Below are 26,157 nucleotides of genomic sequence, written 5' to 3' on the forward strand. Positions count from 1 at the left end.
GTAAAATCGTGGCTTCCTGGTGACAGACTGAATACTTCTCCCTAAGAGAGAGAACAGACAAGGATGCTTTCTTGCCAGGAGCCAACACACGAGACCCTACCCATGACAAGGCCATGAGGGAGAAAACCTGACAGGCAAGGCGGATCAGGTTTTCAGGGGTTTCGAAAAGGTCAGCTCACGAGATCCCACCCATGACAAGGTCACGAGGAGAAAGCCTGACAGGCAAGGCAGATCAGGTTTTCAGGGATTTCGAAAAGCTGCCCCCGGCACTCACCTTAAAGATGATATCTGTCTTTCTGATGCCTGCCTCAGTGGACTACTCCCTAATTTCTGTGACACAGGCAGAAGGCCTTCCCTGATCTCTTCCCAAATAAGAATCAATTTAGAACTTTAATCAATAAGTTTCCCAGGTGGTGGTATTTTATGAGATTATCCAGGGTGAAAGGAGTGTTTTAATTTAAACTCCTTTGCTGGTAGTTTGTTAGCCAAATGCATTTATGCCCTTGGTACTAATATGCATGATTGTTTATAATATCCTAATCATAAAATAGCATAAAGAACCTGATTATATAAAAGCCCTAATAGATATAGAGCCTTTTTAAGGGGTAAAGGAGTCCTATTAGAAAACATAAGAAAAATTATTCTATAGGTGGTTATTGGGTTATGATTTGCTTGCTGTGTTTTTGCTTGCTGTGTTTTTACCTTTAATGTGCTAAGGTTGTGTTATAGAAACCATTGTTCTGAACAACATGTAATCTTTCACAACACTCAGGCAAACAGACAGCTTTAATGATTTCTACTACCACTGTGTACTATGGATTGGTAAGATCCACTTTATTTTCCGAATTGAGGCTGCCTACTATTCCTGCCAATTCTTTGATAACTTCTTCTCTATTCATATGGCTGTTATTCCAAGATTTGTATACAATCTGAAATGTTCCTTTGTTTGGAGCTTTAAACCATGGTTCCAAAAATGTTTCTCCATATTTTTTCATATCTTCTAAGAAAGCCTTGCATGTGCCTGAGATGGGCAACATTCGTAGAATAACCCGAGTCTTCTTCTTCTTGGTATATATCTTGGAGAATATGATGCACCAATTTCTCAGGTTCTATCCCAAGTGTCCTGATGAAGACTACATTATTCGCTCCACTCTCCACTGACTGGAATCTTCTTAGCCTCATCTCTGTGGATGCCTTAATGTCACCAACTTCTTTCTTCAAGGCAGCTTCCACATCATCATCTTCTCCCTCACTTCCAGAGGGTTGTTGATCCTTATCTGCAAACTTTTCTGGTCCATACATGTCGTTGCCGTATTCGTTGAGCAGGCTATAGGCCTCCTCCACGCACTTGCGCTCATTCATGTTACAGGTGATAAGAATGCCCTGTAGCCCGGGCTCCAGCTGGCGGAGCCCACCGCCACCCCAGAGCCGAGCCCGCTTGGCCTGCACATACTGAGCCTTGCCCTTACGCTTCCCGCCACCAGGCTGAGGAGACTGCTGTATGCGGGCCGCCATGTTAGATTAGAGTTGAGGCCAGCAAGAAACGTGTTTCTCCACAGCCCTGGCCGCTGCTGGCGCCAGAAACCATTGTTAATATAGTTAAAGATCTAGAGAAATAAGAACTTAGCCCTAGTGTGGTAACAATGAGATGGTTGTTAATTGTCAGCCAGGAGTGCTAGGCAGAAGCTGCCTCACCAAGGTCGCAGCGTCAGTGTGGGGTAAACTTCTTAGATAAACACAACTGACAACTTTTGCAGAAAGATTAATTTTTGTATTAACAAGAATATAATTCTACTCTGTACTATTTCCCTATGAGACTGTTACCTTTCAGTTAAGGTCACCATAAAAACGGAAAATAGGTTTACATTCACCTGACCTGCATAAAATGTTAATAGCCCCAAGGCCAGAAGATCATGTGCTAAGAATTACTATAGAATTAGAAAACAAAAAAAATCCTGCTTTTCCTAAAAAACAAAATGATGTAATGCTAATCCTGTGTAATCATGAGTAAGCATCTTGTACCTTGAAAACGTTCTGTGAAAGGGTATAAAACCGGTTGTCAAAAAGTAAAACACAGACTTGGCCCTATCAAGGCTAGTCTCACGTGTCTTCTCTCTCTCTTGCTGACGCCGTTCATCCTGAGGGTACCCCCTGGATCCTGCCGAGGCTGGACCCCGGCACTTTCTCTCATCACTTCAATTCTCTCCATGGGAGAGAATTGCCATCTTAACAATATTGAACCTTCAGATCCATGAGCGTGATATGTGTGCCTGTTAACTTAGGTCTTCATATTTTTTCTGGTGTTTTAAAAATTTCAGTGTATAGGTTTTGCACATACTTTGTCAAATTGACTACAAAGTATATCATGGTTTTTGATGGTATCATGTAAGTGTATATTTTATTTCATTTCCCAAGTGCGCATTACTGGTATACAGAAATATAATCGAGTTTATATATTGACCTTATATCCTATGACCTTTATAAGTTCAGCTCACTAATTTTAGTAGCTCTCTCTGTGTGTGTGTGTGTGTATGTATGTAGATTCCTTAGGATTTTCTAACATGGTAATGTTATTTGTGAACAAAGATTTATTTTTTTCCCATCCATTGTCTGTGCTTTTTCTTTCTCTTTTGAGCCTTTTTGGGGGCAGTTATTAGAACTTGCAGTGCTGAACAGAAGTGATGAGAGAAAGCATCCTCGTCTGTTCACTTTCTTGAGAAGTATTCAGTCTGTCACCAGGAAGCCACGATATTACCTATAGGTTGCGTGTAGATGTGCTAAAATTTATTAATAGTTTGCTTTTAATTATTACCATGTTCTGGCAATTCTGAACATGTCAGTGATAAAGTACTGTCCCCCAAGTGTTTAAGTTCCAAACAACTGCTGAGTTGCTGTTGAGTTTTATTAATATATATGAAAGCTTAGTATTCACACATTTGTATTGATTGTCTGTTAGTAGTTGTATTTTATGTGGAAGTGAGGAGAATCCCGAGTCATAAATTGCTCTGCTGTTCCCTCCACACACACTGTGTATGACTTGGCTGCATGCATTCTTTGGAGAATGCGTTTGTAACATGCTGAAGTCCTTCCAGCTCACCTCAGGTACAGTTTGTGCCTCTCACGCCTGGGATGAACACGTTCCTGCATTTACTCAGTAAAGTCCAAATAAACAGTTATAGCACGATAAATGCAAAGATGAAGAAACAGAACTTCACTGACCTCAGTTCTACGGTCTGTATGACTATTGGAGTTTTTAGTTATGTCTTAAAATTTAAGACATTTATGACAGTGGAACTTTCTTGGTGGTGCAGTGCTTAAGATGCCTTGCTTCCAATGCCAGGGCCACAGGTTCCACTCCTGGTCAGTGGACTTCTGCATGCCCTGCTGTGTGGCCAGAAAAAGAGAAAAATTTAAACAGTGAAACTATGAGGTGTAGTATTTTGTTTGCTAAGGGCAAATTTTAATTCATACAGGAACTATTTTACTGAATTGAGTAATATCCTTAAAAATTGAAGTTTATGCATCTTAATTGCTCTTCTTATTGCTTAATTGTAATACTCATTTTTGTGATGGGCCAATATGTAGGTCTAAATTTTTTTCCTTTTAACACATTGTTGACTGGGGGATTCTTGCAGAAACTAATGCCTGTGGTGTTAATATGTCTCTGGTCAATAAGCATTAAATGTACATTAATGAGGTAGGAAAAATAGTCAGTTGTTATGTTTGCATGTTTGTACTGCATTATCTTATTTTTTATTGCTTACTTTTGTTTTATTGGCAAAATTCCATTCACAGAGTTCAATAAGAGAAAATTTTGCTGTCAGCAGTTCTTTGCTGGTCATCCCTGTTGTTCGTTCCAGTTTGTGATTATTCAAGACACGAATTTGAATGCAGTCGGGAAGCACCAGCTGCGGTCCTGGTGAGCTGGGGCCTGGGCAGGGCCAGCCCCGGGTGGTGGTCAGCCCTCACCCACCCCGCCAAGCAGATGGAGTGTGCATTGGTTGGTTACTTGTGGTTTATTATATGTGTCTTCTGGGAAGCATTTTGAGTTTTGCTTTGAGGCAGGGGCACCAATAAAAGACAGATTAATGATTAAAAGACATGAGGTGATTTTGTGAAGTTCTAGTGGAAAACCCTGGCCTGAGAGTCAAGAGACTCTGCCCTCCCATCACCTCATCTGCTTTTCACCTCTCTGGGGTTGAATGAGGCAATCTCAGTGATTTCTTCTGGTTCTAAAATTCAGCTGCTCTCTTGTCTCATAATAAAGTATAAAGGGCTATATTACTGTTGTTGTTCATATCAGTGGACAAAGAAGAGGCCCTGGAGACATTGACCAGTGGAGACAAGGCAATTATATCTTTCAAACATTTTCTGTGTGTGTGTTAAGTTGCTTCAGTTGTGTCCGACTCTGCGACCCTGTGGACTGTAGCCCACCAGGCTCCTCTGTCCATGAGATTCTCCAGGCAAGAATGCTGGAGTGGGCTGCCATTTCCTCCTCCAGGGGATCTTCCTGACCAAGGGATGGAACCCACATCTCTTATGTCTCCTGCACTGGCAGGTGGTTTCTTTACCACTAAAGGCAAACAAAAGAGTCTTGTCCTCAGCTACTTCAGTGATGCTCACTCCTGTCATGATGATGACCCTGCACCTCATTTGCAGGGCTCTGGGGCCTTTATTAAGTTAGATTGCAGTGGATAGACGGGTAGTGACTAACTCATGATATGTCTGCCTTTGAGGTTTCTCCCGGATACTTAGCTCAAACCCACCTCTGCCAGGGAATTTTCTGTGGACTCAGACAGCAGAGGCAGAGGCTGTTCTGCCCCTGGCAGAGGCAGATATAATACCAGAGGTCAGAGCTTCTCCAAAGATGTTCATGGATTACTAATAACCTTATCACTTGGAGTGCTTCCAGACTTACAGATCCAGAATCTAAGGTGAGGTTCCAGGGATATACTCATAAACTGTTTCCAGTAGATATAAAGCCTTCTGAGGTTTGAGCACCATTCATGCGGGAGGGTGACCACGAGACTGAAGATTTGAAAATGGTTCAAAGCTGATACAGTACAAATGAATTACTGAACATATTTTACTGGCTTTGTTGTTTCACAGTATCTTGTAATTATTAAATAACCAGTGTTTTGTCCTTCAAGCTTATCATCATCAAGCAAAATCAAGATATGTCATTTTAAGTAGTATCAAGTACTACGAGGAAATAAAATGAGATGACTGATCATGACAAATCATAAGGTGACATTCACCACATGGAATCCATGGCCTGAATAAAAGGTTAGGGAAACTATAGGTGGCTAATGAGAAAGTCAAGTTTAATTAATTGTCCTCTGATGAACAGATTTGCATTGGGATTTGGCTCCTGAGCTCAATAGCTAATTACAAGTTAGCTTGTGAATAGTAGGTAACCTGCCTCCACAGTTTCATGTTGGAGATATCACAATTGCTATTTGTTGAAGGACAGCCAGGCAGAAGGACTGGATACCAACCAAAACTTCTCTAGGGGTGTCCTGAGATAGTGATCTTAGAGAATGGATCCAGTTGTCACCCACAGACTAAGATAGAATCTGTAGTTTTGAAGGATGTGCTGTACCTTTGTACAAGGCAACGTACCTGGTTGCCTCTGAATCAGGGAGGCAACAGGGACTGTGAGATGGCCTGTAGTTGACCCCCTTCTACTAGCCATGATGCATCCAATTATTTCAGACAATGCCATCTTCCCCTGTTCTTCTAGTTCTATCTCCCATTCAGACAGGGTTCCTGAAGTTTACCATGTCAAGAGCATTTGACAGGATTCAACACCCAGTCATCACAGAAGTTCTCATCCATCTTGGAACAGAAGAGAACTCCATGAACCTAGTAAAGGGCAATAACAACAGCAACAAAAAGCCAGCTTTGAGCTGACAGCACACTGAATGGCACAAGACCAAATGCTTTTCCCTTGATATCAGAAAATCACTCTGGCTATAAAGAATGGATTGCAGAGAGCCGGGCTGAAGTCGGGGATTTAGTGGCATCTAGGAGGTGACTGCAGTAGTCTGGGCAAAGATAAAAGTTAGACTTGGGTGGCAGCAAGAGAAATGAGAGGTATTTGAAAGGTAAAGTAGACAAGGCTCACAGATTCATCCAGCAAGGGAATGTTATAAGGATAATTCAGCGGGGTAGATGGTGCTGGAATATTAGGAGGGTGGGAAATACCATTTTCTTCTGCAAAGACCCCTACCCTCTAGACCCCAGAGTCAACTAGAAGAGTCTGGTATCTGTGGAAGAGATGTGTATGCAGAAGAGAAGCATTTGAAAATACTAAAATATACAGCCCTCCCAGGTGGTGGAGTGGTAAAGTGTCTGCCTGCAATGCAGGATACACAAGAGACACAGGTTTGATCACTGGGTCGGGAAGGCTCCTGGAGGAGGAAATGGCAACCCACTCCAGTATTCTTTCCTGGGAAATCCCGTGGGTAGAAGAGCCTGGCGGGCTACAGTCTATGGGGCTGCAAAGAGTCAGGCACAGCTGAGTGAGAGTGTGCGTCTCTGACACATAGGCATCGAATGAGAAACACAAGTCTTGTGAAATAAATTGTTGGGAAGATGTTCCAGTACCAAAATACTGGAGAAAAAGTGAGAATGATATATTTCAAGGTGCTTTATAACAAAGCTCTTTAACATGCGATCTCATTTAAGTATCACTAGAGCTTGTAAGATTTTTTTTGATACCTGTTTTTGAATGAGCAATTGGAGTCTCAGATTTATGAAGTCATTTGTCCAACACTAATCAATAGTGGAAGAGTTTTTTTTTAACCTATGTCTTCAGACTCCAGCCTCCCTGATCTTTTTCAGTGCTGCAGTGAAGGTTAATTTCAGCTTTGAATAGAGTCATCAGAAAGAATTCACGTCTGTATAGGTTAAAGCCTCTCTTATTGGCTGTTTCCCTTTTCTCCCACCAACTTAGGTAAATCCTACTTACCCTTCAAGGCTCAGTTCAGATTGTTCAACTCCCATAAGTCTTTCATGCCCATTCCTACACACTGATTTATTTCATGTTAAAAATTTTAATTATACTTGATTTCATACCATATATCAAAAGTAGTATTTCAGCATGTAATCAATATAAAAGTTGAGTTGTTTTCCAGTCTTTTTTCCTGCACTGAAGTCTTTGAGGTCCCGTGTGCATTTTACCCTTCCAGCACATCTCCGCTTGGACACGTCCATGTCTCCGTCTAGCGGCTTCTCTGCCTCCGTCTCCTCCTCTCTCCCCTCCGCCACTTGCTCCGCCTCCATCCCCTCTTCTGCTGCTACTGAGAAAACAGTATCTTTTCCTGTTATCACTCCCTTGGCCAGCAACCCCACCACAGCCTGAGGCTCCAGCCCGTCTCTGCCACAGGCCCCTAAGCCTTCTCCTGAGCAGGGCCTTGCAGCTCTGCGCTCCGAGAGCCCCTTGCCAAGCTCCCGGGCAGAGGCTGCTGCCAGGCCCTCCGCGAGGGGGCATCTCTTCCTGCTCAGTTCGGTGGCTTTGTGACTGGGACCCTTAGGGGCTGGGACCTGGGCAGTGTGGTCACAGCTCAAAGGGTCCTGGGGGCACCCCCTGCCCTGGGCCTGGGGCGGGGAGAGCGTGTCGGCCCCTCGGTGCCACCACCTCTGCCCGCCGACCCCTGTGTCTCCTGGGCTTCCTCCTCCAGCACCGGGCAGGTCTCCGGGACAGGTCAGAAGCCGTGAGGCCGCGGGCTTGGTTACTCCCAGACAAGGCAGGTGGCCGGAGAAACGTGTTGTCTCCTCTCACCATCGGACCTCCCCACGGAGTGTGCATTTTGTGTCCCTCATGTGTGTCTGTGTGTCTGTGTGTGTGTTTGCCACATTCTGTTTGAACTGTGGCGGCTCAGTGGTGATCGCCTGCCAATGCAGAAGACGCAGGAGACACGAGTTCGCTTTCTGGGTCAGGAAGAGCCCCTGGTTGAGGGAATGGCAGCCCGCTCCCGTGTTCTTGCCTGGGAAATCCCATGGACAGAAGGAGTCTGGCAGACTACAGTTCATTGGGTTGCAGAATCAGACACAGCTGAGGATGCATGCACATTGAACTGTTACTTAAGTATGCATCCATTCATTTGTATGCATCATTCATTATTTTATTCAACCCCAAACTATTGAATGTGTGTGTGTATATATATATATATATATATATACTTGTACCTGGTAGTTCTGTATCTAAGTCTTGAATCCTGTTAAGCTTGAAGATTTTTTTGTGGTGGTGGGAAGACCCAGATCCTGGGGCAGAGCACGAAGGGAGGGCCAGCTGAAGGGGAGGGTGGTGGGACTTCTGCCTCAGCTTTGTTCTCTCGGGCCTGCATGCTGGCGAGTCATGCGGTGCTTCAGGGTGCTCTGGGTGTGGAGGAGGGATGGTGTCCACCTTAGGGGGGCTGAGCTGGGTCTTACGTGAAGTTCAGGTGACAAATGAAAGAATAATTTCATTTTCGAAGCCACTTCTCTGCCTGGTCCTTAGACCAGTATCCTCTGTGTTTAAACTGGGGAATGGGAATGACCATCTTCGTGAGTCTAACAGCAACACCCGAGGGTGAACAGAGGGAAGATTTCTGTAATTGTGAAGGACACAGTGACTGCGTGTGGTCTTATAGACTGCTTCTAGTCAGGGGTGCATTTTCCACCCCGTCCCCTGCGCTGGACTTCAGACGGAATCACACCTGTTACCCTGGGAGGGCGAGCGCAGCCACAATGGAGAAGCATCACCTTCGCTGTTTTCCCAGGCGTGGGGGAGGGGGGAAAGTTGTACTTTCTCAGCTCTCCAGCTTTCTCTGCTGTCTTAGCCTGTGTATTCCTAAAGTAAAGCCAAGATGAAGGGTCACAAACGGGTAGTCTGAGAAATGATACTAGATAGCAGGAATGAGGGCTTCCCTGGTGGCTGAGATGGTAAAGAATCTGCCTGCCATGCAGGAGACCTGGATTTGATCCCTAGGTCGGGAAGATCCCCTGGAGAAGGGCATGGCAACCCACTCCAGTATTCTTGCCCAGAGAATCCCATGGACAGAGGAGCCTGGTGGGCTACAGTCCACGGGGTCGCAAAGAGTCAAACACAGCTGAGCAGCTAACACCTTCACCAGGAATGAGGAATGGGACAGTGAAACAGGGAAGGCAGAAAAGCCACTAGAAGAATGTCATGTTAATCCACAAGTGACCAAGAAGCACATGAAAAAGTGCTCAGTATCACTAGTCATCAGGGGAATTCAAATTCATAGCTCAATGAGACACCCCTCAATGACTACTGAGATGGCTAAATCACGACTGGCGGCTGCAGAGGTCGCTGAGAACTTGGCATCATTGGAGCGCTCATAAATTATTGATAGGAGCATAAAGTGGGGACAGCCACTTAAAAACAATCTGACCATTTCTCATAAAACTAAACATACGTGTCTATGACCCAGCAATTCCATTCCTAAAAACTTACTCAGTGAGAATATCCATCCACAACCAGACGTGGGTAGGAATGTTACCTACAGCAGCAAATACTAAGATCAGCATATTTACAGAAGGATAGACAAGCAAACTGGTTGTTGTGCAGTGTTCTCTGCAGCATCAGACTTTACTTTCACCACCAGACACATCCACCACAGAGCATCACTTCTGCTTTGGCTCAGCCTCTTCATTCTTTCTGGAGCTATTTCTCTGTTCTTCGTCAATAGCATATTGGATACTGTCCAACCTGTGAGGCTCACCGTTCAGTGTCACATCTTTTCGCCTTTCCATACCGTTTGTGGGGTGCTCAAGGCAGGAATACTGGAGTGGTTTGCCACTCCCTTCTCCAGTGGACCACGTTTTGTCAGAACTCTCCACCATGACCCATCTGTCGTGGGGGACCCTGAGCCATGCATAGCTTCATTGAATTACACAAGGCTGTGATCCATGTGATCATCTTGCTTCTGGTGATCATGGTTTTTGTTCTGGAGGCTGTGGGACTGTAGTTCTTGTTTCTTCTGTCTGCGCACTGATGGATGAAGATAAGAAGCTTGAGAGTTGTTACAGCATGGCATCTGGCTTCCTCCAGTGGGTGATGAGAGAGAAAGAGGTAGCATACAGCCTTTTATGACCTAGTCCCAGAAGTTGCACACTGTTACTTCCACCTCATTCTGTTCCTTAGAAGTGAGTAACTAGGTACTCAAGAGGAAGGGGATTAGCCTTCATCTTTTGAAAAAAGGAGCATCAAAGAACTTGTGGACATATTTTGAAACCACAGTGTATTTCCAATAGAGTTCAACCTTTATCCTTACATGTGTATCAGTTCTGCATTAAATCCATTCTGTCCAGTCGCCTTCAAACTTTGGCCAGCTCCAAACCCTACAGAGATTTAATACAAGGTTAATAGAAGAAGTTACATTCCCTGTTGCTGCAACTTGTCCCAAGTCCATAATTAATATTTGTCATCTCCCTTCCTACTGTCTGTCTGTATTTCCCTTATGCTCAGCTGGTTCTTTGACTGACTTTCATTGTTTTCTTGAATGGATGACTGTAACCCTCATCTGTAAAGTGTCTGGGCCTCTAGTTGCCTTCATTTTGTAAGGCTGTGATTGTTGCAGTTGCTTATTTCATCATCACTGATCACAGAATCATCAGTTGATATCCCAGTGAATCTCTGTGTTCCAGATATACTCCACTTTATGCACATTACCATGAAGAGCTAAGTCTGCTCTTAAATAATCAGAGTCAATTACTCTTGCCACTATAAGAGCACCTTTCTTTGCTTGCTAGTCTACTGGAGAAGGCAATGGCACCCCACTCCAGTACTCTCGCCTGGAAAATCCCATGGACGGAGGAGCCTGGTAGGCTACAGTCCATGGGGCTGTGAAGAGTCAGACACGACTGAGCAACTTCACTTTCACTTTTCACTCTCATGCATTGGAGAAGGAAATGGCAACCCACTCCAGTGTTCTTGCCTGGAGAATCCAGGGATGGAGGAGCCTGGTAGGCTGCAGTCTATGGGGTCACACAGAGTCGGACACGACTGAAGTGACTTAGCAGCAGGAGCAGCAGCAGCTACTGCCTTGAGGAGGCCAAAGTTAACAAGTGGAGGTCTCAAGTTCAGTGGAAGGCCTACAATTTTCCCTAGGAAATAATTCTCCTACCTGAACGTAAGATGATTAATTCTACAGAAATTAATACAAAGGAATTATGGTAATGGGAAATATAAATTTTAGCTAGATTAGAAGGGGTGATGGTGAGTTGGGGGCCGGTTTTCTGCTAATCCTGGACCAGTGTTGCTGGACACTGGGGATGTGGCACTGTGTACATTCCACAAAGTATGTACATCTGTACATACTCTACGTATACAGTGTTCTGGAGGACGGCGTCCTAACAACAGGATGTTTGCCCTGAGCTGACACTTAAGCTGAGTTGTTTGAAGAACTTTCCAAGAGCTGCTTCCAGCCATGAGGGAGTGAGCCAGTTCTGGAATTACCTTTTGAACCTAAGCAAGTAGAAAACTAAACAAAATATAGGAAACATTTTCAAACATTGGAGAAGAGTTCTGATCCCTGAGAAGTGGAAAACAAAGGTGCAAGGGCTTCTGTCACAGAGGTTTTCTGCTTGGAGGTAGCTCCCAGGCTGGGCTTCAGACAGGGGAAACTGTATATATGGTCCTTCTGACAGTTTATTAATGAAGGTACCTTCAGATTTAAAAAATATCTTCAGTATAGGGAAAAGAAGACCAGAGTGAATTATTCGATTGTTGCCATTCTTTTAAAAAGTTACAAATGCTTGATAATGTTTCAAAATATTTTATTATGGAAAATGTTAAACATACACAACATAGAAAGAATAGAATAATGAATCCCCATGTATCCGCCAGCCTCTTAGGGGATCTTTACCAAGACTCCAAAGAAATATAGAATTCTAGGTTCACATTGCAGGTGACTAAGGTGGCCACTGCAAGAGAATGTTTTCTCACTGTTTCCTTCTGTTTCCTTCACAGCTTGAGTGATCACATTGCCTACCCCAAGAAATGGATTTCTTCCCCTCCAGTGGGTTTATTTGCTCAGGTTGTCTTTAACCAGAGGGGGTCAAGGCCAGAGATGAGGAGGGGTCTAGCTGCGCCTACTGGAGGGAGCAGTGTCCTCCTGTTTCTTAGTAATTCACTGTAAATCAGTTCCGATACTTGTCAGAGTTTTATTTAGCTCTGTTCTTATTTTCCTTCTGTTGGAATATCATTCATTTTTCTTGAACTGTGGGATACGGTCCATGACCTTCACCTGGGCTCCAACATTACTGTCTGTAGTATTTCCCAGTAAATGAATCAGTATAACATCACCCATCTTCCTTCTATATTGTTTGACTCTTGCATTTTGATCAGCCTAGGCTGCTCACTGTTTTCCATTTTAGTTCAGGGAAACTGGAAAAAAATTGCTTTTAAATTGATTTTTTTGGGGGTATGTTTTTCTAATGAAATTCTGTGATGGCCTTGGTTGTGTTTTTCCAAATCTCCTCCCATCTCACTTCTGTTTTCACACTGAGATGCAGTTGTTTTTCACACTCTGGAGCACAGAAAAAAATATGGACTGAATTCTATGCTGAGCAGACCCCATTTGGACCTCTGGTTTTACTGAGGGTACTGCATTTGAAAGAATTATTGGTAAATAGGAGTGCGTCAAGGGGAGAGCTCACAGACTGGTCTGGGAGCGATATGTGAAGAACAACTAACCATGAAGAGAAAACCTGGGGAGATGCAGTAGCTGTCTGCAAAAGCTGTACTGAAAGCTAACTGTGATCAGTGAGAAATTAGAGAAAGGCAAAGTTAGTTTTATAAGATCTTTATAATCTTATAAATTATAAGAGTAGATTAGATTAGAAATATCCAGCATTTAAACTAGATTGTCTCATAAAGAAGTGTGTTCCCCTCCCTAAGAGTCAGATGAAGGCCAGATAACATCTCTTAGGAATATTCTTACAGAGGGTGTTCCCAGTTACAACAGAAAACCTGTTTAGAGCATTTATTTTATGCCACGTACCATTCTGAGCACCTTTCTTATCTTACTGATTTAATCCCCAACAGCAGCCTTTTAGATGGGCACTTTAGATTCATAGACTTTTATTCTAAAGACTTAATAGAAAGGTGCACGGCGCATCTATCTGGTGTTAGAAAACACCCCCATGGAACTATCAAAAACATTAATATTTCTGTGATAAGGCATGTGAATTTAACATTAAATGGAATACATACATGAATGGGTTAGATTTTGCTGCCAAATGAATTCAGGTCAACTCTTCTCATGAAATAGGTTTTGAAATTACTTTTTCAACATTATTTATTTAAAAATGTGTTTATTTATGTATTCATTTGGCTTTGCTGGGTCTTAGTTGTGGCATTCAGGATCTTTAGTTGTGGCTTGTGAGACAAGTTTCCTGGTCAGGGATCGAACCTGGACCTCCTGCATTCAGAGTGCAGAGTCTTAGCCACTGGACCACCAGGGAAATCCTTTGAAATAATTTTAGATTTAAAGATTCTGAATTGTAGATGAGGGAATAGGGTCTCATTTTGTTATCTTTAGTTTGCTAATGAAGACAGTGAGGCATAGGGATTAAATAACTTGCACAAAGTCGTACTCTTAACCACCCCATGTGCGGCCTCTTGCTAAGCTCCGCCTCCTCTTACTGAGTTGAACCAAGTGCCTCCAGGCGTCTCTTCCAATTCTGGAAGCTTTGATTTCCTGACCTCTGACTTCAACCTGTCCCTCAAGCTCTTCCCACCAGCTAGAGATGCATTCAGTTCAGTTCAGTAGCTCAGTCGTGTCCGACTCTGCAGCCCCATGAATCACAACACGCCAGGCCTCCCTGTCCATCACCAACTCCTGGAGTCCGCCCAAACCCATGTCCATCGAGTCGGTGATGCCATCCAGCCATCTCATCCTCTGTCGCCCCCTTCTTCTCCTTCCCCCAATCCCTCCCAGCATCAGGTTCTTTTCCAATGAGTCAACTCTTCGCATGAGGTGGCCAAAGTACTGGAGTTTCAGCTTTAGCATCAGTCCTTCCAATGAACACCCAGGACTGATCTCCTTTAAGAGGGACTGATTGGATCTCCTTGCAGTCCAAGAGACTCTCAAGAGTCTTCTCCAACACCACAGTTCAAAAACATCAATTCTTTGGTGCTCAGCTTTCTTCACAGTCCAACTCTCACATCCATACATGACTACTGGAAAAACCATAGCCTTGACTAGATGGACCTTTGTTGGCAAAGTAATGTCTCTGCTTTTTAATATGCTATCTAGGTTGGTCATAACTTTCCTTCCAAGGAGTAAGCGTCTTTTAATTTCATGGCTGCAGTCACCATCTGCAGTGATTTTGGAGCCCAAGAAAATAAAGTCTGTCACTGTTTCCACTGTTTCCCCATCTATTTGCCATGAAGTGATGGGACCAGATGCCATGATCTTAGTTTTCTGAATGTTGAGCTTTAAGTCAACTTTTTCACACTCCTCTTTCACTTTCATGAGATGCATTAGGGAGATGCAAGATCTGTTCCCAGAGGCCATGTTGAAATAAGAGAGATTTGGAAAAAGGAGATGGCTTCTTTCTACTCCAGGTAGATTGTGTCTCACGGGTGGCATTTTAGTGTAATTGCTCCCCAAGCACTAGGCAGAGACGACTGAAGAGAAAATTACGTGTCATTGTGGTTTGTCCTCAATGAACTTCCCTTTCATCTCTTTCCACCTGCTACCCAGGCCACCACTGCCTGAATCCTGATGACTTGGAACTGCCTCCTTTTCATCCATGTTCCAGGAATGATTTTCCCAGAAAGGAGCTGATGTCTCTTAACCTTTCTTCCACCATCTAGAGATGCATTTTGGAGTAGTGGAAAGAAAATGGATTTGTACATTCAAATATCTGAATTTAAGTCCGGAGATGCAAAGTTGGGCGAAGTCACTGAAACTCATTCATCAGTTTGTAAAATGAGATAGATAGTACTTACCCAGGGATGAATTCTGATTTTATGAGCCTTGAAGTTTATCCTCTTCGGGGGACCCTTTTTAAACAAAAGAATACAAAATTGTGAATACAAATTGGGTGGGTACAAAATGTACATTTATTTAGAAATGATGCCCATGGACATATAAGGGAAGTACAATGCTTTGGAAGTGAAGTATAAAGAAACCATCATATTAACAAAAGGCCTTTTATTGTGTGTGTGAATATATCACTTGGGCCCCTTACCAGAGTTAGGAAGGGGTCCATTCAGCAAAGGGTCTTGAAGCTTAAGATGTAGTAATATCATGATAAATTTGCTTCTTTGTCAGCCTCATAGAGTTGTGAAAATTAAATCACAAGACTAAATATATGAAAACCTGTTTTGTAATTACTAAACATAGTGCAATGTTAATCTTTATTCTGATGTCTGAAACCAAGCATAAATGATTATTCAATAAATGACGAAATGGATGAAATTTGTTCTCCCCCTGTTGTTAAATGGCTTATTGTATTAGTTTTCCTTAGACCTTTCAAAATTTATCAGAATAATATATGCATACATTTTTACAAAATAGTCAAATATTGATAGAAGACTTCCAACAAAAAATGGCAGTTCCATGTCTCATGCTTCATATTTTCTAATTCCTCTTTCTAGAGTCAGTGCATTTCTTCCATATTGCTAAAAAATACATTTTATATTGCCTTCTCCAGATTTATCGATGTTGGATAACATCTAGTAACATTTTATTATGGTAGAGAAGGATATTGCTTTCTTCTTCTCATTCTCCAATACTGTGTTGTTATAATTTTATGACTAAATTAATATGAAATATTGTTTATAGCTGAACCGTAGTGAACTATGATTATATTTTTTCTCATAGGCATCTTTTTTACTTTCCTAAAGTTGGTAAGTGTGGCGCTTTTTCTTTTTTTAGTTTTTTGTTGTATGTATACTTGAGTGTTCCCATTCTTCACAATAGCATGTTAGATGAGTTCAGTTCCCTGCACTGCAGAGCACCAGAGAGCCCTTATTCTGCTAAAGATCGCTCTTGTAGCTCTGTGTGCAGCAGGATGGAATTTCCATGTGCTGTCAGCTGGACATCTTCTTCATCTCTCTTCCATCTTGGGTTTCCTACTTCCTGCCCGCCTCCTCTTCCTCTTTCTTGGTTTAGACCCTCTCTTTTTGGTGGGTCTTATTCTCCAGTAGCTTCCTTGAGGAAGGTTATTTGGGAGGTAAATTAACTGAGATTCTGAATGTCTCAAAAGTCTTTATTCTAGCCTTATAACTGACTGATAGTTTAAATGAATCTAGACCTGTAGGTTTAAAAACATTTCAAATCAGAATTTGGAAGGCATTCTGTTATATATATATATTTAGCTTCTGGTATTACTCTTGAGAAGTTCTGGGAATTCCAATTCCCAATCAATCCTTCGTACCTGAAGATTTTTCCTCTTTGGAGATGATCTAAGAATCCACAGTAGCATCTGCGGTTGATTGGATTACTGCTCAGATATACTCACTGTTCTCCCTCTCCCTCCCACTCAGGTGAGTGGACTGTGCCTCCCAGCTGTTGGATTCTAAGCTTGGCCATGTGGCTTACTTTAGCTGATAGGATATTAGCAGACTGTTGCAATCAGAATTTGTAAAGCACTTGCTCTCTCATGCTTTGTCATCAGAAGCATCTGAACACGCTGATGACTATCCCACTGGTTCTAGGTGAAGAATGAGTAATAGATGGAACAAAGCCAGTCAGTCCTGGCCAAGTTCAGCCTAAATCAGCAAAGCTGCCCAGCTGAGCCTTGCGGAGATCTGCCAACCCTCAGCTGATTCACAGATCAATGATAATAAATTGCTGTTATTTTAAGCCACTGAGTTTTTGGATGTTTGTCATATAGCATTTTATGGCAATGGCTTTTGGTGTCAGGGATTGGTATCTATTGGTATTAGGAACTGGTATCAGCAGTAGGATATAGATAGAAGAGGAACAAAAAATAAATGGCATTGGTTTGGGGACTGAATGGTAGGCAACAGAAGCCTAATATGAGACTGGAAATAAAATCTAGATCTGTGTTTTGTAGGAATGAAATGTTTTGTGAATGTTTGGTAACTTGGAATATTCACCTAAAAATATTTGGATTTGTGCTGAGAGATCTACAGAGAAAATGATGGAAGGGTGAACTAGCTGTATTTAGCTACAGATAATAGAAGTGCAAGAAAGAAACGAATTCCTAGGTGAACCAGCCAGTTTTCAAGGAAAATGTAGATGAAATAGAGTCCAAGACTAGCTGAATTGGAAAATAGCTTTTTCCTTTTCAACTGGCTACTTAGTGGCAAGTCAACTACACTGGCCCCTCCGTCCTGGAAGGCTCAGCAGTCTGTCCTCCTACCTGTTCTGACTATAGGTTTGTGCCACTGTTCCTCACAGAGCTTCAGCAGGCACCACTGTCTGAGAACTTATAGATTGCTTGTCACCAACTCAATGGACATGAATTTAGGAAACTCTGGGAGATAGAAGCACAAGCTGGAATAAAGATTGCCAGGAGAAAAATCAATAACCTCAGATATGCAGATGACACCACCCTTATTGTAGAAAGCAAAGAAGAACTAAAGAGCCTCTTGATGAAAGTGAAAGAGGAGAGTGAAAAAGTTGGCTTGAAACTCAACATTCAGAAAACTAAGATCATGGCATCTGGTCCCATCACTTCATGGGAAATAGATGGGGAAACAGTAGAAACAGTGAGAGACTTTATTTTGGGGGGCTCCAAAATCACTGCAGATGGTGACTGCAGCCATGAAATTAAAAGATGCTTGCTCCTTGGAGCAAAAGCTATGACCAACCTAGACAGCATATTAGAAAGCAAAGACATTACTTTGCCAACAAAGGTCGGTCTAGTCAAGGCTATGATTTTTCCAGTAGTCATGTATGGATGTGAGAGTTGGACTATAAAGAACGCTGAAAGCCGAAGAATTGACGCTTTTGAACTGTGGTGTTGGAGAAGACTCTTGAGAGTCCCTTGGACTGCAGGGAGATCCAACTAGTCCATCCTAAAGGAGATCAGTCCTGAATATTCATTGGAAGAACTGATGCTGAAGCTGAAACTCCAATACTTTGGCCACCTGATGGGAAGAACTGGCTCATTGGAAAAGACCCTGATGCTGGGAAAGATTGAAGGCAGGAGGAGAAGGGGATGACAAAAGATGAGATGGTTGGATGGCATCACCAACTCAATGGACATGAGTTTGAGTGAGCTCCAGGAGTTGGTGATGGACAGGGAAGCCTGGCGTGCTGCAGTCCATGGGGTCACAAAGAGTCAGGCACGACTTTGTGACTGAACAGCAGCAACAGGTCATGAAATCACACACAGCGTAATGTCAGCTCTCAGATCCGCTTCATACCAAAGGAGTTGTGAGAGGAGGCTCATGACCATGGAATCCACTGATCATATCACATATTATATCGCCTAGAGGGAGCAAGCTTCATAAAGCTCTGGAATGGTTACTAAGGCACAGGTGTAACTCCAGCTTGGAGATAGCTGTACCTTGAAAGGGTAGGGTGATAACCTTCAGGAGGCACTCTGCATGTTGAATCAGGTCCTTGTATGATACATGTCCTCAGTAGGAAAACTGTATGGGTCTGGGAACCAAGGGGTGGAAGCAGGAGAGGTAGCGGGTATCGTCAGTCCCAACAGCCCACTGGGGAGCTTGGTGTTTCTTGTCTCCGCAGCTCTGTTAGAGGTCCTGCTATCCAAATGCAGTGCACGCTTAAGCTGTGACCAGGGCATTTTGGATGCCTTGTAACCAGTGACCAGCACGTGAAGTGAGTCATCATCTAGGCAGAGATCATTGACTTTGGTCCATAGGAGAAGTTGGAGCTGCTTTGTGCACAATGGGGGCAAGGAGGAAATGTCTTTGGATCCCAGGTGACCCTCGCGGGCACCTCTTCTTCACCCTTGCTCAATTTTTGAACAGATATGGGCAACAAGTTCTGCCTGAAAAGAATGTGATTACTAAGACCCCTCTAGAATGAAAGTTTGGGTCATCTCACTAAGCAAGCCACCAAAAAGCTGCAAAATTGATTACTGAGGGGGAGGGAAATTCAGATCAGATGGTGTAGGTGGAAGAGAATGGATTCTATTTGTGACCTCAAGACAAATGTCACCATCAGGGGCTGTAGTTGTTCCCATAACTTCCCTCTTCTAAATTTTTCCTCTGGAAGAGAGGCCAGTAGGAACCATGGAGCATTTGACCTGTAAAGGGCAAGAAATGGATGGTGGCAGCCATAACAGTTGACTGCTTCAGTTCAGTTCAGTCGCTCAGTCATGTCCGACTCTTTGCAACGCCATGAATCGCAGCACGCCAGGCCTCCCTGTCTATCACCAACTCCCGGAGTTTACTCAAACTCATGCGCTTCGAGTTGGTGATGCCATCCAGCCATCTCATCCTCTGTCGTTCCCTTCTCCTCCTGCCCCCAGTCCCTCCCAGCATCAGGTTCTTTTCCAATGAGTCAACTCTTCTCATGAGGCAGCCAAAGTACTGGAGTTCAGCTTCAGCATCCGTCCTTCCAATGAACACCCAGGACTGATCTCCTTTAGGATAGACTGGTTGGATCTCCTTGCAGTCCAAGGGACTCTCAAGAGTCTTCTCCAACACCACAGTTCAAAAGCATCAATTCTTTGGTGCTCAGCTTTCTTCACAGTCCAACTCTCACATCCATACATGACCACTGGAAAAACCATAGCCTTGAGCAGACGGACCTTTGTTGGCAAAGTAATGTCCCTGCTTTTTAATATGCTATCTAGGTTGGTCATAACTTTCCTTCCAAGGAGTAAGCGTCTTTTAATTTCATGGCTGCAGTCACCATCCACAGTGATTTTGGAGCCCAAAAAAATGAAGTCTGACACTGTTTCCACTGTTTCCCCATCTATTTCCCATGAAGTGATGGGACCAGATGCCATGATCTTAGTTTTCTGAATGTTAAGCTTTAAGCCAACTTTTTCACTCTCCTCTTTCACTTTCATCAAGTGGCTTTTTAGTTCTTCTTCACTCTCTGTCATAAGGGTGGTGTCATCTGCATATCTGAGGTTATTTATATTTCTCCCGGCAATCTAGATTCCAGCTTGTGCTTCCTCCAGCCCAGCGTTTCTCATGATGTACTCTGCATATAAGTTAAATAAGCAGGGTGACAATATACAGCCTTGACGTACTCCTTTTCCTATTTGGAACCAGTCTGTTTTTCCATGTCCAATTCTAACTGTTGCTTCCTGACCTGCATACAGGTTTCATGATGAAATGAAATGCCATTTCATCAAGAGATGGTATTCCCATCTCTTTCAGAATTTTCCACAGCTTATTGTGATCCACACAGTCGAAGGCTTTGGCATAGTCAATAAAGCAGAAATAGATGTTTTTCTGGAACTCTCTTGCTTTTTCGATGATCCAGTAGATATTGACAATTTGATCTCTGGTTCCTCTGCCTTTTCTAAAACCAGCTTGAACATCTGGAAGTTCTCGGTTCACGTATTGCTGAAGCCTGGCTTGGAGAATTTTGAGCATTACTTTATTAGCGTGTGAGATGAGTGCAATTGTGCAGTAGTTTGAACATTCTTTGGCGTTGCCTTTCTTAGGGATTGGAATGAAAACTGACCTTTTCCAATCCTGTGGCCACTGCTGAGTTTTCCAAATTTGCTGGCATATTGAATGCAGCACTTTCACAGCGTCATCTTTCAGGATTTGAAATAGCTCAACTGGAATTCCATCACCTCCACTAGCTTTGTTCGTAGTGATGCTTTCTAAGGCCCACTTGACTTCACATTCTAGGATGTCTGGCTCTAGGTGAGTGATCACACCATTGTGATTATCTGGGTCATGAAGATCTTTTTCGTACAGTTCTTCTGTGTATTCTTGCCACCTCTTCTTAATATCTTCTGCTTCTGTTAGGTCCATACCATTTCGGTCCTTTATCGAACCCACACCCCTTAAAGATAAGCTACCATAAATCCAGAGTTGACTGATAGCCCACATCTCTGTATTCAATGCCGTGTGAACAGAGAGGCCACCCTTCCCTCAGGCAGCTTCCAGCTGATAACTGAATAGGTGAGGGGACTAGAGTGAGGCTAGGCTTCCCTGGTGGCTCAGTGGTAAAGAATCTGCCTGCCAGGCATGAGACATGGGCTCGATCCCTGGGTTGGGAAGATGCCCTGGAGAAAGAAATGGCAACCCGCTCCAGTGTTCTTGCCTGGGAAATCCCGTGGACAGAGGAGCCTGGTGGGCTCCAGTCCATAGGGTCTCAAAAGAGCCGGGCACAGCTGACTGGCTAAACAGCAGCAGCAGCTAGGGTGAGGCTTGGCCTGCCTGAAGTGGAGCACCTTTCACAGACAGCCTTGGCTTCAGAGACTCCTCTTTGGCCTGGCTGAGACCTTTGCAGAACTGTTCTGGGGCCTGAAGCTTTTCCTACTCGTCTGTCTTTCCCCTCTCCTTTCATAGGTATCAGACCTGCATCGTGATCTGAAGGCTCTTCCCATCTGTTCTTGCTCTCTATCCTTTTATCCTTCACAGGCATTTCCCCTAGTAAATCTCTTATACATATCACCTCCTCTCGGCCCTCCTCAGAGGATCTGTCCTGGAGTGTTTTTTTGGCACTAGCAATTGACATACTATGACTTGGCACTTGGGGGACCCTTTCCATTGAGGGAGTCAAGACTTTCAGTTAGAGGAAATTTTATGTCTTCTTTTCAAGTCTTTCCAAATTTCCTTTTCTGGAACTTGTATTAGTTGAATATTGGACCTTCAGGATCAAGCTTCTAATTTCCCTGTCCTTTCTCTTCTATTGTTCATATCTTTGTCTTTTTGTTCTACTTTCTGGGAGACTTTCAACTTTATCATCACACATTTCTATCCATTTTCCAAATTTCAGATCTCTTATTTTTAATTTCCAAGAGTTCATTCTTATTTTCCAATTATTTGTTTTCTTTAGTATCTAGTTTTCATTTCCTGAATGTATGTTCTCTTCCTGTCTAAGGGTGTTATTTCTAGGTTTTAATTTTTTTCTTCTGGTCTTTGGAGTGTTCATTATTCCTGGCATTGTTCTCCTTCCTCGTACTTGTTTAGGAGTTAAGCACCTTCCTCTACTTTGCTCAGGCCGGAATCTTCCAGTCATTCTCTGTCTTTACATACTGTGATTTGAGAAGAGCAGAGCCTGCTGGTTTCATCAGAAAACTGTGTGTTTCTCATCTTACTTGCTGAGAGGCGAAAGGAGGAAAAATATCTTTTCTCTACCACCTTACAGCTGGAATTCTTGCCTGATTTTTTTCATGTTAGAAGAGTGAATGCCTAATTCCTCACTACCCTGTGTAGGGTTATGCCAGGAGAGCCCGCCCTGGAGGACTTGGAGAACCAACAGTGCAGCGTACATGGATGCAGCTGGATCGGATGCCAAGATCAGGAAGGTGGCAGAGCCGGGAAAGAGCACTGTGCAAACGGTCTGTTCAAAAGCACGTAGGGAATTATAATTGAGTTGAGGTAGACTCAGTCAGGGGGCTTCCCTGGTGGCTCAGCTGGTAAAAACAATCCACCTGCAATACAGGAGACCCTGGTTCAATTCCTGGGTCAGGAAGTTCCCCTGGAGAGGGGGTAGGCTACCCACTCCAGTATTCTTGGGCTTCCCTGGTGGCTCAGATGGTAAAGAATCCGCCTGCAATGCCCGAGACCTGGGTTTGATCCCTGGTTGGGAAGATCCCCTGGAGGAGGGCATGGCGACCCACTCCAAGATTCTTGCCTGGAGAATCCCATGGACAGAGGAGCCTGGCGGGCTACAGTCCCTGGGGTCACAAAGGGTCGGATACAACTGAAGCAGCTGAGGACAGGACAGGACAGACTCAGTAGATATGGAAGAAGGAACAGGTCGGAGAAGCTCTAGTGTTCATCAGAGTCAAGATGGAAGCAGCGTCTTTGAATTTCTGTGCAGGTTCTCCTAGCGGCCATGTCAGACCTGTCTGGAGGCCCCTGCCCTCTTGGTCATCGGTGTCTTAACACAAAGTAGGGAGCACCAGTGGTCAGGTTCTAGAATCCGCAAGTGCTCTGTAGAGAGATCACTTGACCAAAATCTCAGAAAGTCACCCTCTTGCTCTAGCTCTGAGTCTGTCTACTTTGCCCTCACATTTTCTATATCTTGCTCAATTTGGGCATTCTTTTCCCCTACTGGAGAGTAAGGTATGGAGGATGTGGGTGGTATGGCTAGAGATGGGCCGTTATTAAAGCAAAGGGGAGACTTCAGCATCTGAGATGGCAGAGGGGGACACCAGATCCGCAGACTAACCAGAGCAATGGCACAGGGGTGTCGCCCAGCCGAGAATCATTACAACTAAGATTGATTGCCCCGGCAGCAGGAGAAACCCCCTCCCTTCCCTGGCACCTCATGTTGATACTGACCAATTCTCAAACCCATATATCTGGACATCTGGTGTGACAAGTCCAAGGGTACTCCTCAGGACCTGCAGTCTGAATATCTGAAACAGGCACCATCCTTGGAAGCCTACAGTGATTCCTGGTCATGCCCCCTCCCCTGGAACCGTTCACTCTCTGTCCCTGCTTTCAGGCCCTAAATGATTAAATTAGGAGTCTCCTAGGACAGGTGACACTTTTTCCTCTTGCCTCTCTTTTTTTGGTTCTCCCAATATCTTGAGTAAAAAAATTGGGTGTGGATTATCAACCCAAGGGGTTTCCCTGATAGCTCAGTTGGTAAAGAACCTTCCTGCAATCCAGGAGACCCCAGTTCGATTTCTGGGTCAGGAAGATCCCCTGGAGAAGGAGGGATAGGCTCCCCACTCCAGTATTCTTGGGCTTCCCTGGTGGCTCAGCTGGTGAAGAATCCGCCTGCAATGTGGGAGACCTGGGTTCGATCCATGGGTTGGGAAAATCCTCTGGAGAAGGGAATGGCTACCCACTCTAGTATTCTGGTCTGGAGAATTCCTTGGACCAGTCCATGGGGTCACAAAGAGTCAGACACAGCTGAGCGACTTTCACTTTCACTTTATCTACCTGAGAGCCCTTTGTAGAACAAGGTGTTTACAGGACAGGTAAATGGGCTGCTCTCATTCTAGTCTGCTGTGATGATTAATAAGATTTCCTTATTTCCTGTGAGTTTGTTTATCACACACTCTAGTGTGGAATTTATTTAGGAAGAACAAATTACTTTCTAACTTCCACTGCTGGGCTGAGAAGAATAGAGATTCATGATGTGGGAAGCCCCAAATAGGAAAACCTTCTTGTTTTCTCCTTTGAATTAATCAATGATCAGTTAATCAATTATTTTCAATTTTTCCTGCTTGCTTATATTTCCCACAATCTACTCTCCTCTTCCTACTTTGCCCATTCGTCAATCTGTTGATTGTGTAAATATAGTTCTTGTTGATTCGTTTAAATATTAACCATAACCACCGCCACCCCTAAAGTCTTGTACTGCAATTCTAGCAGAGCAAATTTTGACACTAACCCATGATTTGTTTTGTGTGTGTGTGTGTGATTTGTTTTTTATTCAGACACTTTGAGCTAAATTCAAAAAGTGAAGTGGTCATAGGTAAAACTAACAGTTAGTAAGCCAAGCTTGCAAAAGAGGCAAGGAAATGTTAAGTCATTAATGAAAATGACTCCGACTTCTCTCTTGAAGCGAAGTTGTTCCCAGTAAGTCAACATCTGTCACAATCTATGTCAAAGGGGAGAACAGGCTACACAACAACCCATTTCAAAACCCAGCTGCAAGACATTAAATCTGAGCACAGAGGCCTTTGGGCAGCATGAGTCTAACTTGTCTGCAGCCCGATTGCTGCCAAGGGAAACAGCGCTCTCCACAGGGAGCCCGTAGGGGCTCAGCCCCTTCACTTCCGCTTTATTTCTCCTTTTGGCTAAAGTGAGTGAGGCCACTTCCTGCTGACCACAGACTTGGGGATAACCTCTCAGTACAGCTAAGTCCAACTTGTTCATCCACCGAACCATGACTTAAGTAAACGGTGCTGGTTTTAACCTACCAGGTGTGGGGGTGGTTTGTTACATACCAGTATATTCTGATACAATGTACTTCTCTGTACATTTCATGTCAAATTGGAAAAAATTCTCAAGCATTATCCCTTCAGGTATTGCCTCTTTCCCATTTCCTATTTACCCAATCCATAACTTCTAACAGATATACTTTGTGTTATTTATGATTCTGTCATTCATGATTCTTTTGTTATTATTTTACTTTTGTGTGTGTGTGTGTTTCCTACTTTTTTTTCTCTTTTGTGTTTTTGTTTTTTTAATTTGTCCTTTGTGATTTTTTTTTTTAACAGCTCTTTTTTTGATGTGGAGTGTTTTTTAAAAAGTCTCTATTGAATTTGTTACAGTATTGCTTCTGTTTCATGTTTTGGATTTTTGGCCTTGAGGCATGTGGGATCTTAACTCCCTGACCAGGGATCAGACTCACACCCACTGCACTGGAAGGCGAAGTCTTAAACACCAGACCACCAGGGAAGTCCCTGTCCTTTGTGACCTTTAAACTCTCATCTTTCTGCTGCACCCCCCTCCCATTTTCTACTCAAGTATTGAGTATATCTATTTAGTTTTGACTTTCAATGGATATGTTTCATTTATAAAAGAACTATCTGGTCCTTTTCTTTTCCCATGATTTTCTGTTTTCCACTATATATTCTATTCCTTCTTTCATTTTGAAGTCATCTAAAGCATACTCACTTTGTAGTCATCTATAGACTGATAGATTGATCAATCAATAGATTGATCTATTTTCTCTATTTCTTGGGGCATTGTTTCCCCTGTTAATATCGTGATCTGATACTCGGTGGTTTCCTCCTATGATTAATTTTTATTATGAGCTTATTTTCGGCAGTGTTTTTCCTTTGGGGGAGGAGCTGTATGCCTGGGGTGTTAGACTGTCCTTTCACTGCAGGCTTGCTTCTGCTGGAGTCCTGGAGGCATCACCAGCTCTCAACTAGCTTTTATGTTTCTTCTCAGCCTGGTATTTCTGTCTCACCGTGAAAATTCAGAAATCATCAGTGTTGACACAGGCATGCTTTCAAGTTTTTGTGGATGAATTCTTTTTTCACCTGTAGCCTGAGGGCACAGGACTGATTCTGTTTTTACCAGTAGCCTGGCTCTCAGGAACTCAGGTTTTGCAGATTGCTCAATTCCTGTTGCCTTCCTTC

The 26,157-nt window shown here is 43.5% G+C and overlaps 2 protein-coding genes and 1 non-coding gene across 3 annotated transcripts in view; 1 reads left to right on the forward strand and 2 right to left on the reverse strand.

Annotated features, from left to right (window-relative positions):
• Positions 1-26,157, forward strand: part of PDE8B (phosphodiesterase 8B) — a 328,820-nt gene that overhangs the window by 8,030 nt on the left and 294,633 nt on the right. The window lies entirely within an intron of this gene.
• LOC122442995 (THUMP domain-containing protein 1-like) lies at positions 783-1,521 on the reverse strand. The gene has a single exon (XM_043470721.1). The coding sequence runs from the start codon at positions 1,513-1,515 to the stop codon at positions 955-957; it is 561 nt and encodes a 186-aa protein (XP_043326656.1). The 5' UTR covers positions 1,516-1,521; the 3' UTR covers positions 783-954.
• TRNAQ-CUG lies at positions 13,404-13,476 on the reverse strand. Its single transcript has one exon. It is a non-coding gene; the product is annotated as a tRNA-Gln (tRNA).

Source organism: Cervus canadensis, chromosome 6, assembly GCF_019320065.1.
Source record: "Cervus canadensis isolate Bull #8, Minnesota chromosome 6, ASM1932006v1, whole genome shotgun sequence".
Taxonomy (NCBI): domain Eukaryota; kingdom Metazoa; phylum Chordata; class Mammalia; order Artiodactyla; family Cervidae; genus Cervus; species Cervus canadensis.